Source organism: Ostrea edulis, chromosome 8 (genome assembly GCF_947568905.1).
Source record: "Ostrea edulis chromosome 8, xbOstEdul1.1, whole genome shotgun sequence".
In the NCBI taxonomy this organism is placed as follows: domain Eukaryota; kingdom Metazoa; phylum Mollusca; class Bivalvia; order Ostreida; family Ostreidae; genus Ostrea; species Ostrea edulis.
In genome coordinates, this window is record NC_079171.1 from 60073276 (window position 1) to 60092044 (window position 18769).

An 18769-nucleotide genomic window follows, 5' to 3' on the forward strand; every position below is an offset into this window, starting at 1 on the left:
AAAATCGGGGGTGGTAAAGAAGAGGCGTAATTCCGATAACCCCCCCCCCGACCCCCACCCCACCCCCCACCCCCCGCTCCCAAAAAGAGAACCGCCACTGGGTCAGAAATACTCCTGGAAAATGTAGTACTGAATAGTAATCGAACAATCGGTACCTAACAAAATCGTGGCATTTGGCATACGCTGCAAGTGTATGGTATTGCATTCAGATTTCCACAGACACACAAAGTTTTTAAAATTAATGACATGTTGTTTTATATTTGCTTGTAACTATCAGAGTTTACAAGTTACACGTGGGGTGTTTAGATTTCTAACAAATCCAGTTTTAACGAGGTGATGGGAAATGATATGCAGGTAAGATATATTGAATTTACATCTCGTAGCTGGGGTGGAGGTGATGATAATGTTTTGTGCCAGCACGTGTAATACCGCTACATTTCATTGGATAAGCTGACTGAATAAATTTAGTCAATTTTATAGGCGGAAGGATCGATGCGTGAATCAAAAAAATAAATAAATAAATAAATAGATAAATAAAAATAAAACGAAAGAAAAAATAACAATCAATGAATAGTATGCCAGTTGATTGAAAGATCGACGCACCCAAGACTCGGGATTACGAAGTAGGGGTTCTAACTACCCCTCTATGAAGGGTTTTCTTTCTGTCTATTTTTCCCTTTGTTATCATCATTATAATAGTCGTTATTATCTAAAATTCATTATTGTTTTCTTGGTTCTTTATTATTTTTTTCTTCTTTTAATTGTCTTTATTTTTTTTCCCTTTTTGCGTATCAAGAATTGGAAGTCAACTTCTACCCCCCCCCCCCCCCCCCCCCCCCCTAACCTTTATAGGCCTAGGTATACGTCAAACACTTGATTTTTAATAGCTTTTTATTTTCCTAATACTGATGAATTATTGGCCTCTAGGTATATTTTGTGAAAAAACCTTTGAAAATAAAACAAAACAAACAAACAAAAATAAGAAAATCTAAAGAAATATGTTTTATTAGTGGTACAGCACTATTAAACTATCTAAGGATTTTTATGGTACCATAGAGCGAAACGTATGGGGAACAAAACAGCCAGATACCTAAATAGTAATGGCGCACTCCGTGAAGTTTAGGAAGGTTGGAAAGTTCGGGAGATTACTTGATCGCTTATTGGATACTTCAATGTTTCATGTGCAGTGCTGTTTGTCATCAAACCAAATCTACAAAGACGTGGCCCGGAGTTTGTTGGACCAGGGTCCCCACATAGAAGATGTCCGGTACGATTCCTATCGTCTTCGCTCCGCCTGTTTGGGAAGTCGATTTTCTGAGGCACATATTGAAGCCGTGCAGCTATTAATTGACCGAAACACCCGCAGTGTTGTAGAACCTGAACAAATATTTAATGGAGATGTTCCTAAAAGTTGTGTTCTTAAACCTAGTCAGTCCTTCAAAACTTTATACAGGAGAGGATTCACCTTCCTAGAGAGGGTCGGGGCCCTTGGATTAGGGGCTGTGACGTCAGAATCACCAGTGCCGGCTGAGGAAATAGATCGCGAACAGGCCTTTTTTGCATTGACAGCACTAACTCATTTTTTGGCAGATATCGGTGAGTCATTCTGATCATAAGACATACTGAGAGAATAAGATTAACTGGTTTGTATATTGTTTTTGTTTGTTTCATGAATTTGTAAGCCTATATCCCTCGTTATTGATTTTAGTTCACCAGAGCTAGGTGCGTGTGAAAAATATTGATATCTTAATCAAAGTCTCGTCTGTTAGCGTTTTATGCTACCCAGACTATTATTCCGAAATTCCTCTGCCTCCTACCCCCCCCCCCCCCCCCCCCCCCCCCCCATGTGTCAAAGGCGTGTTTTTGTTTTTGTAGTATGAAATCCACCTTACCAGCTGCTTACAGGCAGTTTAGTCTTAGTTGTTAGAGTGTTCGCTTCCTGACCGTGAGCTTGTGGGTTCATGTCAAAAGCCATGTCGGAACTAAAATGTCAAAATAGGTAGTGACAACTCTAAGGTGACCTTAAGGTTCCATGTCACGCATTAGTCCAAAATATCTGACGTTTTCCTGGCTTTTTTATGATTTTGATATTTACCGTGGCACATTAATAAGCTTCAATTTTCAAGCTTCAATTTATTTATTGATTCACCAAGCATGTTGGCATTACAATCATGTTACACAATATGAGATATATAATGACAATAAACTAATTACTAACAGTTCATTTATATATATATAAATACAAGTATATATTTGATATGTACCTGTGATACAGTGTGTGAAATTAACCATGGACTGACAGACAATGTCTATAGAAAATCAAGTTGGTCTATAATAATCAAAATAGCTATAGACCGACTTGTGTATAGGAATTCTGAGTAAAATTGGTTCCCCGCCGCTTATTAAACATATATGAGAAGTGGGACCACTTTATATGTAGTATGGCAATGTTTCTGTTCACCCCTTAGCTGTAATAAAATGTTCCACATTGTAATTACAAATCATTCGAATCAGATTATTCCACTTTAAACAGGGGAAGGGGGGGGGGGGGGGGGGGGGGGGGTCAATTTGATATTTACTACAAAGTACGCCGGCCATTTTCGTGCAAATTTGGAATGTCCCTTTTGAACGGTTTTAAAAATATGTGGAAAGGGGTGCACTAGTTTTCTGTAGAAACGAGGGGGTTATTTATATTCGGTCTTTCCTATCTCCCTCGTTTCTGGGCCTTTAAGTGTTTTACAAAATGAAATGACGCACGCGCTGAAGACATTGTTTATCATGGAGGCGAATTTGATAGCCAAAGGATGTAATTGTATACCCTTGTGGCAAAATCATTCATGAATTGATTTATGTCAGTTTTCGAACGATTTACATCAAATGTAAGCTGAAATAAATTCAAACCGAAGCGCTACTGATTTCCCACATACTTTATGAAGGCTTGGACAGAAACGAGGGGGATAGGAAAGACCGAATATAAATAACCCTCTCGTTTCCACAGAAACTAGGGGTGCGCGTACTTGAATGAAACAGAAAGCAACCAGTACAACAAGTTCCAACAAGGCTAAAGTCGCAGAAAATCATGAGAAAATGAAACGTAGTAAATGTGACTCTGATGAAGAATCAGGCAGTGAAACTGAGCTGGAACAAAATGAAAAAGAAAACAAAATTCTAATTGAAAAGCTTGATGTACATGAAATTGAAAAGGAATATAATTAAACTATGAACAAATTACCAAACCAAATTTGTGTCTATTATTTATTTTCAAATAACAATGAATATTGCATGATAAATTTCGGTCTATAGGAATTTGTTGTGGTCAATAGGAAATAAAATGACTATGGACCTAAAGTCTATAGGACTGTAAAGTTAGTTTCGCACACTGGTGATATTAGACTATGTATGCAATTTAGTATTGCATATTACAAAAATTAAATGTATTTTATAGTTCTAGCACTCTACTTTTGGTGCGCAATTCAAAACATTCATGTCAGTATTCACACAACCTTCTAGCATGAACTACATTGACAGGGTTGCATAGTACTTTACATTGGTTTTCCTTTGATATATCATCGTCTGAATTGTATATGTTCAAAGGGTAATATTTCTATACATGATTGAAGCAGTCATATAAAATCTTCAACAGTAGCTTTACACATGAATCTTCAACAGTAGTTTTACAAAACTGACAAAAACGACATTCTTTTGGAATGTACATGGTTTTCACTCTTGAATATCTACCAGTTTCAATTTCTAAAGGGTGGGCAGATATTCTTAGTTTTGTTAATCGAGAGCGTACTACTTTCGCAATTGGAAATTTCAAGTAGTCTTGTAATTCATAGTTCTTTCTAATTTTACTGTAAAATAGCAATTTTCCACGTTTAGAGAATTCGGAATTTTGCAGTTGCATGTTAATATTATCAATATAGTAATTCTTTAAGTAATTGTAGAATGTGCTTTTATCAATATCCAATGATGGAAGATTTAGCTTATTTCTTAACTTTAATTTTGTCCTTGCCAATTTTCCTGTATGTCAGTATTAGGCCAAGTAAAATTAATTAGTAGATTATCATTCCCGCCCGCCCCTCGAAAATCGCCCTGCCCCGATTTTTTTTATTTTTCAAAATTACGATTTCCGGATATTTTTATGTTGAAATCAGTGATCGCGAAATGTTGAAATGTTTTACAGGACATTCGGTCTGGTAAACACAGGAACATTACCAGACCGAATCATCAATAGGTTATATTAAGGTAACTCTATACTAACAGTTTTATCTGATACAAGTTTAAAATGTGTATTTATTTCGATTCATTAGAGTTAAAACTTAACAAATTATCAAATCAAATACATAAGGCCAAAATAAAAATATTGTTTGTTTCCCCTCGCCCGACCGAGTCTGAAAATTCACACCGACCCATAAGTTTTTATTACGCCATTCTGGTGAAGTTTTTTTTTTTAATTTTAAGAAAATTTCAAGGTCGTTTCTGGTGCAGATCAGTATTTTATAATGACAAAAATTTTCTATATCTTCTTTGGTTTCGATCCAAAATTAAAAAATAATAATACGAATACAGGAGGTGTTCTGGTCCGAAATCTAGAAATTTCGCCGCCTCCAGCTGGAGGTGGCATTCTCTGGCTGATTTCAACTTACAAGCCGAATTCAATTTTAAGCTCATAACTAATCAATAAAACGATTCTTCTTGTACTTACTAATATTGATTTTATGGGTTCTTTCATCACATAAACAGTCTCTTGAAAACATTTTATTAAACTGTCGAGCTTTGTTTTGAGTCACGAGACTCGTTTGCTCAAATGGCAGTGAAAATTCGGTTGACTACAACTGTTGGTTTCTGTTTAATATCGAATTTTGGATTGATATTTTCTTTTAATCGATATTAATAAGTACAAGAATCATGATTGTTTTATTGATTAGTTACAAGTGAGTTTAACATTGAATTCGGCTCGCAATTCGGACTAGTGATCTGCAAGATCGAGATGGAGAAATGTTGTCTATACGAGGAGCGAGGAAACAAGAGAATTCGGGGCATCCAGTGTGCAAGTTGTGTTCTTCAGTAGGGGAAAGTGTTGATATTTCGGACGGATGCGATATTTTTGACAGTCAATCAGAAGCATTCTCAATTTAACTTATTTCTGAACTAATGCTATATTTACAAACTGGAAAACACCTAATTATATGCACAATTGTGTAACTCAGCTCTGATTGGTTGATGTCAGCATCCATTTTGTTTGATCGGCAAAATCAAGTCCCGTTGAAACGTTTTCTGGTAAACTAGATCTACCGATATCATTTAAAAATATAATCAAAATCACTATCATATACAAATTAAAATAATGTGCAAAAAACAAAAGCATAAAATGTCAGTGAACCATAAATAAAAGACAGCAACCGAGTTTACCAATTTTATAACACCATGTGTCCAAAACTAACACCATTGTCCATAGTTGCAACATTCTCCCTAACTTTATTTAAGTGTTAGTATGTGGCATAAATAGCAGAGAAAATTCTGATGAAACCCAATGTTCGTCGAATCAACCAATATGTATACATGTAGTCCAATGCCTAAGTTTAGTGGTTAGATAATGAGCATTTCCAAAATACATGAAGTACTGTTCGAAATATCGACACCTTCCCTAATTGCAAAACGTGGCAATCAAAGCAGAATTTACGTGAGAACTGACTATACGAGTTTGATGAGGAAACATGGATGATGTGCTTCACGACGTTTGGTATCGGGCATTGTTAATGGTTATGGGAATTTCATAATAAATAAAATTCTGCTAGCTAAAAAAAAACAAAACTTTTTACCTACCTACCGACCTTCCTCTGAAATTTAGGGTCGGGAGAGGGGAAACAAACATATTTTTAAATGTGGCCTAGATCATCACACTTTTTAAGATGTGAGACGTACATAAACAGAATCATATATCACCGTCCGAAAATTGTGATTTCCTTAAACAGCGCGCGTTATCAAAATTCCATACAAACTGGTTATGACAATATAGTAGCATTCATAACAATTTCATGAAACTGTATCTTCACAAAAATATAAATCCAAGGAAATCTATCACATAATAGACTTGATAGAGAAATCACTAAAAACAGAGTTATTGCGCTTGGATTCAATATTTTAAAACATATCATTGATTATTCATCTATAACTTAGACTTTTGAAATAGTTTACTTTTTACAAGATTTTTTTATAATACCTATTGAAATAGACTCCAACAAAATTTATGTTCCTAGCTATCATACATATATCTAAATAAATCATTGCAGGGCTTTCAAAAGTAGCCGGTAGCCGACGGATTTCCACCGCCTATAGTAACATTAGGTGCCAGCTACTTTAGTGACAAAAATGTATGTCCAATGAAAAAAACTTTTATAAAACTTTAAACATCTTCCAAACTTTAGTAGACTCAGAAAACGTGTTTACTTGCGCTAAATTTAGTTCAGGTAAATACCGGCACCTGATTGGTCGTCTGTTGGTGTAGAAAATAATATGTCAATTGCAATAGTCGGAAAGCCTCGGATTTACCCAATTCGTGACAACACAGACGAGAAGTTCCGAAAGATAACAACAAGTCCTGAACGTATAAATCAATGATGTTGACGGAATGAAGAGAACAAATACCCTAGCTGTTCAGTTTCGGCTTTAAAATGGCCAGAAGTGAAAGTGACACAAGTATAATATACATCAACAATTTTAAAGCGAAAACAGAATTTAATCAGGAAAGATTTCAGAATTGCTATTCTTTTTAATTTGCAAATGCCCACGTGGTATTAAATAAAAACGAAGTAGAATTTTTCAGCACAAATTCGCTATGTTACCTACAAATCTGTAGCTGTTAACTTGAATTCGTGGAAAAATAAAATTATAGGTCATTTAAATGTTACTTATTAATTTGTAATAAAAATTGTTTGGGTTTTATTTAAAAAAATATTGGGGTGAGCAAAAATTAATTGATACAGCATTACAAAAAATAATTACAGTTATCTTGATGCACTTTATTTTTCATTTTGCATCAAAATTAGTACTTTGCAATGTTGAATTCTTTAAGTCTTTGCATGAACAGAAAATTCCACATATGAAACAATAAATTCATGGCAAAAGTAAAAATTTCAGGCAAAAAAATGACAATTGATTTTGCGTCATTTACCCCAGACCCCCGGCCGTAAGGGCGCCGAGCTGTGCGATACGGCTGTGCCGTTCGCATTGGATCGCCGCCTACTTTTTCATTTCAGCCTCCTACTTTTAAATTTGTTGAAAGCCCTGCATTGATTTTCTGATGACATCACAGGAGGATGTAATTACTTTAATTGATCGAGACAAAGTTGTTACACTTTTAATATAAAGGTTAAATGATAATATGATAATATTTGAATTTTCTGTTTAGACTCACTTTGTTTTAATTAGAAAGGTTAATCAGTGTTCACTCCAGAAAATTTAAAGGTGGGGTCAATGGCCCCCTTGACAGTAAAACAAGGTATGATTTTCAGAAAACAAGGGGTCAATAAGAGTCCCCTTAGCAGTAAAAATAGGGGGTCATTTTCAGATAACAGGAAGGAATCAAATGTATAAATTCGTTAATCTCAGGTTTGTATATACATGTATGTACTTTACTGTTTAATTTTCAGTGTAACTGGTATAAATGGTCTTTTTAGCATTGATACTTCCACGTGTCATAATGGCTGTAAATGCGTGGTGTTGTGGTCTGTTAAAGTGCGCCAGTTATGGCCCAATCACCTCCGACTTCAGCACTTAGGGTTTCTGTTAGGGTTACCTCTCCCTTAGCCTTTCTCATAAATGGGTATCCACAAGGCAGCAGAGCTATTTGACCCATAGCTGGGACAAGGCTGATGAGTACTAGGGCATATCCACACGCTGGTGGGCCTACACACTGCATCTCTGGGGCCCTTGCTGCTCCGAGATCCCCTTTTAATTTAGCCTGAGATACTAGATTCCAGTTGACGTGCATTGCCACGGGGAGGCATTGAAAGGAGTCTTGGTAGTGTAGAGGCTTTGTACTGGCAAGGCAAGATTTACGCACTCGACTCACCATTTCACCTACAAGTAAGCTAGCCAGCGGCAGCAGTAGATCTACAATTTTGATCCCCGCCACACTAGATGCATTTCACTACCCTGTGGTGAGACACCAACACACAGCATTGATACAAAGTTCACACTGCATATTGTTTTTATCAGAATCAAAAACCACCCATAGATCTATATTTTAGTTTTCTATTTCACTTGAAATTTTGTAGGTTCGCTGACTGTGCCTGTTTGTATTCCGTCTGTTGCGTGTTGTCAGCAAGGTCGGAGGAAACGGTCGTGTCCCCTGTGTCGTCTGCAGTTTCCTTTTATCATTTTGCCACATAATCCCATGGGGATCCAGATTAGAATAGGACCTCAGTACCCCTTGCTTGTCATAAGAGGCAACTAAATGGGGTGGTCCTTCAGATGACACCGCAAAAACTGAGGTCCAGTGTCACAGCAGGTGTGGCACGATGAAAGATCCCTCCTTGCTCAATGGCCATAAGCGCCGAGCATAGGCCTAAATTTTGCAGCCCTTCACCGGCAGTGGTGACCTCTCCATATGAGTGAAATATTTTCGAGAGGGACGTTAAACAATATTCAATCAGTCAATTCAATTCACACCATAAAAGTTTGACAGTGATCGTAGCTTGTGTTTCCCCGACATCAAGGTCATTAGCAGTGCTTCAGATTGGTGTCAACCATCGGCAGAATGGCCAATTGTTTTAAGCTCACCTGAGCTGATTGCCTGTTATCCGTCGTCTGTCTGTAAACATTTTACATTTTTGACTTCTTTTCCAGAAACACTGGGCCAATTTCAACCATACTTGGCAAAAAGCGTCCTTGGGTGAAGGGCTTTCAAGTTTGTTCAAATAAAGGGCCATACCCCTTTAAAGGGGAGATAATCACAAAAAAGCAAAAATTTTGTGGAGTCATTTAAAAATCTTCTTTTCAAGAATCACTGAACATGGCCAATTGGACCAGAAGAACTGAAGTTTACATGAAAGCTACCTGACATACTGTAGATTCATGTTTGGGAAAATCATGACCCCTTGGGTGTAGGATGGGACCACAATAGGGGATAAAAGTTTTACATGCAAATATATTGGTAAAATCTTCTCAAGAACCACTAGGTCAGAAAAACTGAGGTTTGCATGAAATCTTCCTGACATAGTGCAGATTCAAGTTTGTCAAAAGCATGGCCCCCAGGGGTAGGATGGGGCCATAATAGTGGATCAAATTTTATATCCAAATATTTCAGGAAAATCTTGAAAGATCTTCTCAAGAACCACAGGGCCAGAAAACTAGAAATTTACATGAAAGCTTCCTGAGATAGTGCAGATTCAAGTTTGTTAAAATCATGACACCTGGTGGTAGGATGGGGCCACAGTAGGGGATTAAAGTTTTCATACATGTATAAATATAATTAGGGAAAATCTTTAAAAATCTTCCTCTCAAGAGCCACTGGGCTAGGAGGGTACAAACTTACATGGAAGCTTCCTGACATAGTGCAGATTCAAGTTTGTTAAAATCTTGACCCCTGGGGGTAGATTGGGGCCAGAATAGGAGATCAACATTTTGGATACAAATATGTATACCTGAAAATCATTAAAAATCTTCTGATGAAGAATCACTGGGCTAAAAAAGTTTACATTTACATGAAATCTTCCTGACATATTGTAGATTTAAGTTTATTAAACTCATGGCCCCCAAAAGTAGGTTGGGGCCACAATAGGGGGATAAAATTTTACATGTGAATATATAAGGGAATCTTTAAATATGTGCCTATAGATGACTCGGGTGAGCACTGTGGCCCATGGACCTCTTGTTAGGTGTTTATCGAACATGAGAAAACAACCACCATCCATCTTGGTTCATCATGAAACTAGTACTCAATGGACCGTTTGTAAAGATTTAATTTGAATGGTTTTCAAAACACTTCTGTCCAATCAAAATTACTTTGAAAAAAAAATGATAAACCGGTACCCTTGTTGAGATCTTGGTTCTCTTGTTTTTGTATAGCACCTGTAGAGGTGAACCAGTTTAGAAAATAAAAATGGCTCTGAAGAAGAGAGTCTGACTTGATTATGGGCAACAAACCTTATTAAATGTTGGATTTTCTTGTCATGGTAGCTCAGTCCTTCGGAACTTGGAGATCATGAGTTCGAGTCCTACTCATGTAATGGCTGCGTAAAAGCTAATTAAGACATAAACATACGCATTAATTGTCCATTGCTAAACGCTCAGCATTAGATGTAGAAGTGAGAATCATGGGTCTTTTGAAACTCTTCAAATAAATATATTACTTATTTCTTGTCGACTAAGCCATTACAGAATGTGTAATGGACTACCGTCATTCTGACCGACTAATCATGTTAATCAGTTAACCATTTAAGGATTTCCTGATCCCAGTAGTCAATTACAAACTGTATAATATCACTATGAATGATAACTAACTGACTGTGATAGTAGTACAATATGATTAACCAATCACAATCCAGGAAGTAACGATGATGATTTCACTTGAAATTAATCAAAAATGAATTTAACAAATGGGTGCAATTACTCCCTTGGGATGGCATTACAGATTCTCCAAATTGATTAGGCCCCGAATGAAATATGGGATCCCTATAATAATCACATTGTCTGTCAGCCTGTGTGTGTCTTCGTCATTTTTGTTGTGCCTCAATAACTCAGTTTTCAAACTGTGCACATAAATACTCTACAATAAGAGGAAGACACCTGTACACTGTGGGTTCACATCACTGTGTCTGTCTGTATTTCAACATTTTTGTTGTGATTTTGTATCTTAGTATTGGATGTTGTCAAGGGGAGATAATTGAATTTTAATTTTAGAACTATAATAATGATATTAATTTAGAATATAGATAGTTTAATGAAAAAATGATTATAATACCCTGCAACATTGAGTATATATTCTATTTTAATGTTATATTTACGGAGATGTTTCAATCATCTCGTGTAGATTGAAACACAGGACTTAAATGTTCAAGATCTGAACTGTTAAAACTGATTTTCACTTTGAACTTAATATGAAACATTTGGCAAAGGAACAATGGCTACATGTTTTAAAGACTCGGATACTGTAAATGTACAGTATTATATTTAGCACATGTATGATACTTGGTGGAAATTGATATGGTACTTTCTTTATGTGCTATGTAATGATTATACACAAGACATTTAGTGATGCACTGCAGAAAATGCTAAAACAGAATACTCTGTGCCAAATGTAATATGTTTATAGTATGCTGAGGCCTGGGATGAAACCCGGTACCGCGCACACATAAAGAGCAGGTGCTCTACCAGCTTGGTTGGGATCTACCTGCTGGGCTGGGTTCTACCAGCTGGGCTGGGCTGTAGTAGATGGGCTGGACTCTACCTGCTGGGATGGGCTCTTAAGAATAAGCCAATGGGCTGGGCTCTAGCCGATGGGCTGGGCTCTAGCAGATGGGCTCGACTCTAACTGTTGGGCTGGGCTCTAGCCGGTGGGCTGGGTTCTACCCGCTGGGCAGTGACATCAGTTCTTCATCTAGGATATGAATTGCATATTGTTGTAAATGCTCAACAGTTCAAACAGATCTCACTGATCATGCTGATAAGTTACATTAATTTTCTATTGTGTTTTTCAGAAAGGCATGAAGAAAGTGTCAAGCAAACATTAAATGGCATGTTGAAAGAGGATGAAATCAGAGTTATCATGGCTAACCACTTGCTCGCCCAGCTGAGTTCCTCCAGACGATTTTTCATCTCTGAGGACGTGGAATACAAGAGTACTATGTGTCCGTGTCGCATGAAACATTGCAATGACATAACCGAATATCAACGAGCGGGATTGGGTAAGTTGATAAATTTACTAAGAGGGCTAGCTGAGTATGTGTATATATAAGTAAAAATAGCTGCGACTCTGAAAAAAAAAAGCATATGAAACTCAAAATTGTCAATAAATATGTATCACAATAGCTTCATATTATACTGCACTATATCAAATTCATGGAGGTCAGTGATGGAGTAATCAGGTTGTCTGTCTGTCTGTCTGTCTGTAGAGGATCTTCAGTAGTTTCTCTTTAGTTAGTTTTCTTCTAAAGTCCCATTGAGCCTCGATTCCGATTTCATCATTGTTTCATTAGTGTGTAAATTAACACTGTTATTACCGCTGTTGTCTGTTGTGCATCGTCCCTCATCCGTGGTTCATTAACAACTTCTTCCCAGTAACTTCTGGGCCCATCTTGTCCAAATTTGGTATGTAGCATCTGTAAATTGTAAATTTCATGACACCCCCCCTACCCACCCAAAAGGGCCTTAATTTTGGGGTGAAAACTAAAATTGATGTCTTTCTTTAAAATTCTTCTTCTTTACTCCTGGGCATATAGCAGAGAAAGTGAGTATACAGGAATGATGAGCAAGGAAGTTTTTACCAAAATTGTAAATTTCATGACTTCCGGGTAAGGGGTTCTGAATCCAGGGTTGGGCCAAACTTGGTATATAGTGTTTATATGTGAAATTTTTAACTTTTTCTTAATAACTACTATTCCAATTCCAATTCTTTTCAAATTTGGTATGAAGTAGCTTTGGGACAGGGGGGGGGGGGGGGGGGGGGCATATACTGTAAATTTCAGGACTTCCACACACCTGGGGCCTTAGGGGCAGGCAAAAACTGTCAAAAAATGACCAATCTTCAAAAGTTTCCTTCTCCACAACCAAATATGTTTAAGAAAAACAAATGCATAGCGATGTAGAGCAGGAAAGCCTGTACCACAATTGCAAACTTCATGATCCCCGAGGTAAGGGTTCTGACACCAGGGCAGGGCCAAACTTAGTATATAGTGTTCATGTGTAAAACACCTAGATAGCATCTTCTTTAATTAGTGTTATTGATACTAAATTGAATATACATGTAAATGGATATTTAGAAAGAGTAGGTAGTCCTTTACCAAAATTGTAACTTTGATGGTCCTTGGGTAGGGGTTCTGACCCCAGGGTAGGGCCAAACTTAGTATATAGTATTGATGTGTAAGTTTACTGATACTGTATAGAATGTAAATGCATACTTAGGAATAACAGAAAAGGATGTAGAAAAATTGGTGAATTTCACAACCCAAGGTTATGACTTTAGAATGGGTCCAAAGTAGTCATATCTTTTGATGTTTTAATGTTAATATACCTATTATGCAAGGTGAAGATAACGAACAGTGATCAATCTCACATATATTATTTAAAGCCTGTCATCGGTGTATGCACTTTTGAAGGCATTGAAGAACATGTTTTGTTTTATACTGTTGCTGAACATTAGTATTTAGCTTACCTATTCAGAACAGAACTTTTTTTGTGGATTTCTTAGGCCTTGGTTTGGGAGTAGTGTTACTTTTCACTAGTACTCAGGTGACCAGTAGGGCCTGTGGGTCTCTTGTTTATTATGGGTACATATATTGCCCTGATATTTAGTCAAAGTTTCCACATGGAGGAATATATGTTCAGTTTGCATCTCAGCTGGATTGTCCTATCCATGACCTACATTTGGGTTAAAGATAAATCAAACAGTTTTCCGGGCTTTTTCATTATGGATACAGATACTACCCTGATGTTTAATCAAAGGCTTCCTCTCGGAGGAATACAAAGTTGAGTTTGCATTTCAGCTGGATAGGCCCACCCTTGACCTATTTGGGGGCTAAAAATAGGTCAAACAGTTTTCCGGCTGTTTTGCTCACCTGAGTCGAAGGCTTAAGCGAGTTTTTCTGATCGAAATTTGTCTGTTGTCTGTCTCCGGCATTAACTTTTCACATTTTTATTTTCTCCAGAATCACCAGGTCAATTTCATCCAAACTTTGCACAAAACATCCTTGTGTAAAGGACTTTCAAGTTTGTTCAAATGAAAGGCCATGCCCCCTTCAAAGGGGAGATAATGACAAAAATGTAAAAATAGGGTGGGGTTATTTAAAGATCTTTTCTTCAAGTACCACTGGGTCAGAAGAGTAAACATTTGCATGAAAGCTTCCTGGCACAGTCTTCACCAAAACTCAGTGGTCTGAAGACCAAGGCCAGTTATATTTAAAGTTGGGTCAGTGAAAATAAAAAAATCAAGAAGTCCGATGGACTTGTTAACATTTTGTAAGTCACATTAAATATAATTTCGGAAGTAGATATTCTAAACGTCTTATCTGCATAAGTTTTCCATCAAAATAAAAATAAATCTATAAATAGCTCATATTTAGTAAGTGTTTGAACATTGTCATTGATTGTTGTTTCTTTATTTTTTAAAAGTTTTAAAACAATAACTATACTTGTAATACAGGACTTTCGAGATACGGATCCACTCTGACTTTTATTGCGCGATGAACGTAATTGTAGGGCATATCATTTCGGGATTACAATAACAATTAAGGAACGCCAAACTGATCAGTGTTCTAAAGGAAGACCCACGGATTTTGTCAGCTTGGATCTATAATGGCAAAATATTTGCCTTAGATAAGGACAACATCAGACACAAATTTGATATCCTGGACTCTGTGGACGACAAAGTGAAACGATAACTTTCAAATATTAGCGGAGCCAAATACAAGACTGTTTACATCGGGATCGTAAGGTGATCGGGATCGGGATGATCAAAATAATTTGTAACTTTCGTTTTTGTGTGTGTAAGTGTAGTGTGTGCAAGCGTGAGAATGATAGGTATGACAGGACAACTAGTTCATCAAAGGTTTTCTACCAATAATGCTGAACTAGTAGTGTGAAAGAGTGTGAGAATGTATAAAATGATTAATATGTATCGTCATTACTATTACTGATGATTATGTGAATATGAAAAAAGAATAATTATAATAAAAAGAAACAAAAAACAATTAAGTAAACAAACATGGAATATTTCAATTGCTATCAATTTCCTGCATTTAAATGCTATCTTTGAAAGAAAGGAATCACTACAACCATTTTATAGGAAAATACAATTGATTAAATTATGCGAGTCGGCGCAGGAAATAAACCTAGGGAATATTTTGAGTATATCGGTAAAACTTCATGCCTTGCATCCAATGGTACGCGTCTAAATGCGCCTTTTCCCTTCCATCTAATTTACACCCAGGTACTAAGCACCAATAACGACTTGGATCGTCATTGTGGGACTGTGCAGAGCTCTTTACGCAGTGCCACCATCTGTTAGAAAAGCACCATATCTATCGATGTCAACTTTGCCCTACAATTGGTTATTATCACGTGACCGTGGTGTATAAATGTCAAATATAATCGGTCGTTCCGGCATATCCCGAAAGTTCTGTATTGTCAAGGTAATTTTTACGTTTTTCTGGTATCCCATGAACAATGTCTTGGGTGGATATGAATATGAGTGATAATCATATTTGATAAAGTTTCAGTAAATTAATTGTACAGTTATACAATACATTCCATAATGTATTTGGTAGACATGCATTATGAACATTTGGGATAGTAGTATATTTTATTGTAGGCCAGTGAATTCATACAGTTCACTGGTCCTACTGGCCATCACGTTTTAAATGTTTTCGTGAAGACTTAACTTACAATCTAATTAAAATCAGACTTCTTAGATCTGCGCCGTTTTCTCTGCGTACGTAGATCTGATATAACCCGATTAGGGGTCATGTTCAGATGAACTTTATGTCAGCCAATCAGCGCGTCGTCTTTGAAATTGTCGGTGTTCACAATCCAAGGAAAATGGCTGCGATTGTTTGGTTTGAAAGAAAACACATTGTAGCTAGATGCGACGTCACAATGCACCGTTTACGTCAACTGGCGTTATATTCCTTGCGTTATTCAAGTAAACCATCTTGAAAACTATTCAAATCGTACATAAATCAGAATTCACAATTAATTTAATTTGGGTGTATTTCATATCGTACATTTTGTTGTTTGTGTGAACGGAATGAATTAGGCATTATTGCGAAAGTTTGAAATTCGTTATGCGAGAATATACAATTTTACAGTGTGGAATAAACTCCATGGGAGAGAGATATTACAGCAATTTGTTTACGAATTGCCAGGAACTGCCTAAATAGCCATCATTGTCTGTATGGCGCAATCTGACTGGCTGATATTTCTCATGATTATTCCAAATGGAAGATTATGCGGACATGATCCCCTATGGGGTTATGTCAAATTATATTGGAGTGATTGTGAGCATATTCTAGGATCTGATTTTAAATAAATTGGTTGGCATAGTGCAGGTTCAAGTTTGTTAAAGTAATTCCACTCTCATGTGATGTCATCAGATTTTGCAAAATCAATTATTTATTTAGATTTATGCATGATAGGAATATAAATTTTGTTGGAGTTTTTCCCCAATAGTTATTGTAAAAAATCTACGATAAATTTCAAAATGTTGAACCCAAGGGCAATAGCTCTGTTTTTATTGATTTCTTTATGAAGTGTATTACACGATAGATTTCCTTTATTTTTTTAACAGACATTTTGTATATTTTGTAAAGAAACAGTTTTATGAAATTGTTATGAATGCTATTATTCCGTTATGACCAGTTTTTAGGAAATTTTGATAACACTGTTTAAGGAAAATTGCAATTTTCTGACATTGATATATGATTCTGTGTATATGTATGTCTCGCATCTTAAGAAGTGTGATGACCTATATATTTTATTTGATCATTTGTTAGTTTTAGCTCTAATGAATGGAAATAAATACACTTTTTAAACTTGTATCAGATAAAACTGTGAGTATGGAGTTACCTTAATTACCACCTGTTTACAAAGTTCTAATCATTCTAATATCCATACACAAGACCCTGGGGGTAAGTCTTTCTTCTCAAGAACCATTGGGCCAGAGAAGTTTACATTCACAGGAAAGCTTCTTGACATAGTGCAGATTCAAGTTTGTTAACAACATGGCTCTTGAGGGTAAGGTGGGGCCACAATAGGGGATCAGAGTTTTACATGTAAGGAAAATCTTTAAACATTTTCTTCTCAAGAACCACTGAGCCAGAAAAGTATATATTTACATGAAAACTTACTGGCATAATACTGATACAAGTTTGTAAGGTGCAAGTTTGCATCCCCCCGAATAGGTTGGGGCTACAATAGGGATCAAATGTGAATATCTATAGGGAAGATTGTTAGATATGGGTCAAGGTGACTGAGGTAAGTGATCTGACCCATGGGGCTCTTATTTTACCTTGTGACCTTTTATGGTGATATCATGACCCTATGGATCTAGACTGGAACAATATAGGGTCAAAAAAATTTATAGCAATACAGATTGCATAAAATTTGTTAAAGTCACAGTAGTTAAACAATAACAGGACCAAGGTGATTCGTTTGAACAGTGGGTCTTTTGTTAAAAAACGGAAGTTTTTCAGCGTTTTGAATGGGGTTCAATTTTAGCCTTCTACAGACCCTAAAATAATCCATGAAATAATTATTGGACATGTATATGCTCTGTGAAACAACCTTTCTTTGAGTACCAGAATGACTATCAGTGACATTTTGGAGGAGTCAAAGTCTTATGTGTATTTGCTTTCATTTCAGGATCAGTTCATTTGTGGTATGGCTTTCCCGACCTTGTTCTGAACCCTACAGATAAACACAACATCAGCTGTCCTGTCATTTTTTCACAGAGTGCTCACGAACTTGAAATGGAAGCAGAAATAGAAGACATATGTGAGGAGGAGAGACAACAAAACAAATTTCGGTATTTGTCTCCTCAGTGTATAGCACAAGCTGTTACGTTCTCTGTGTATAAAAGTGTGAAATGTCGGAGTAAGTCCCCGATCTCAGACGTTACCTTAGTCCCTACAATCGCCATGACTCCTGAATGGTTTGATGTATGGCTGTATGACTCGAAGTACGACGTACTTCTCCGAAATAGCGGGGATCCGATTCCACTGTGGTGGCCATCACCAAGGGGCGTGTCGTTCGATAAACTGAGATTGTCGTCCGTGTTACAGTTATGGATGCTGTTGAACTATAACATATTTGGTACAAAGATTTCACTTAGAAATGAAGCTATCAATAGCTGTCAATTGCAGGAAAGAATCGGTAGAGAAAGAATGACGTTGATTTGTGAGGATATTGGTGTGAAGTCATCTTTCCGTGTACCAAGAGTTGACGAACTTAATGATGGTGATGTCGAACATGTTGATATATTGGAAGGTGGAGAATTGTGATACTCAAATAACTGTAGGGATAATTTTGATTATTTAAATGTTTTGCATGCCTCAGTCTACATGTGACCATGGACTGACAAAGGTGTACATTTACAGAACTCTGTCATCTGAACGAAATTGATAGTGAACAATTGTATCATGTTAGTGAGGCCGATCCACGTACTAAAGTATGAATGTTATAATTGCTTTATTTCATTTTTCTAAATCAATAATAAAATTCATCAAATAATGACTTTGTACAGTATGTTTAGTATGACAGTATCGGTATACAGCGTTTCCAATGTTTTCTTTTGATTTATTTTGCAAATAGTTGTTAAATATAACACTTATTGTCAAAATACAATAGCAGATAATTTCGAAATCAGCATGTGGTATCTCTAATTTGTTACATGTATTTAGTGCAGTGCATTTTGAAATCATGCAAAGTTTCAAGCTTTAAAAAGGGATATTCAATTCTTAATACAAATAAAAATATCTATGGACAATCATTCTGATTATGTAAACTCGAAATGAAATACACCTCAGTCTTCCATATCTGTTTCATATTTGGA

General features: G+C 36.5%; 1 protein-coding gene across 1 annotated transcript; it reads left to right on the forward strand.

Moving 5' to 3' along the window:
* Positions 1-1071: 1071 nt before the first annotated feature.
* On the forward strand, positions 1072-18447 carry LOC125660807 (uncharacterized). The gene is made up of 3 exons (XM_056146752.1): positions 1072-1596; positions 11706-11912; positions 17581-18447. The coding sequence occupies exons 1-3, from the start codon at positions 1101-1103 to the stop codon at positions 18216-18218; spliced, it is 1341 nt and encodes a 446-aa protein (XP_056002727.1). The 5' UTR covers positions 1072-1100; the 3' UTR covers positions 18219-18447.
* Positions 18448-18769: the final 322 nt, after the last annotated feature.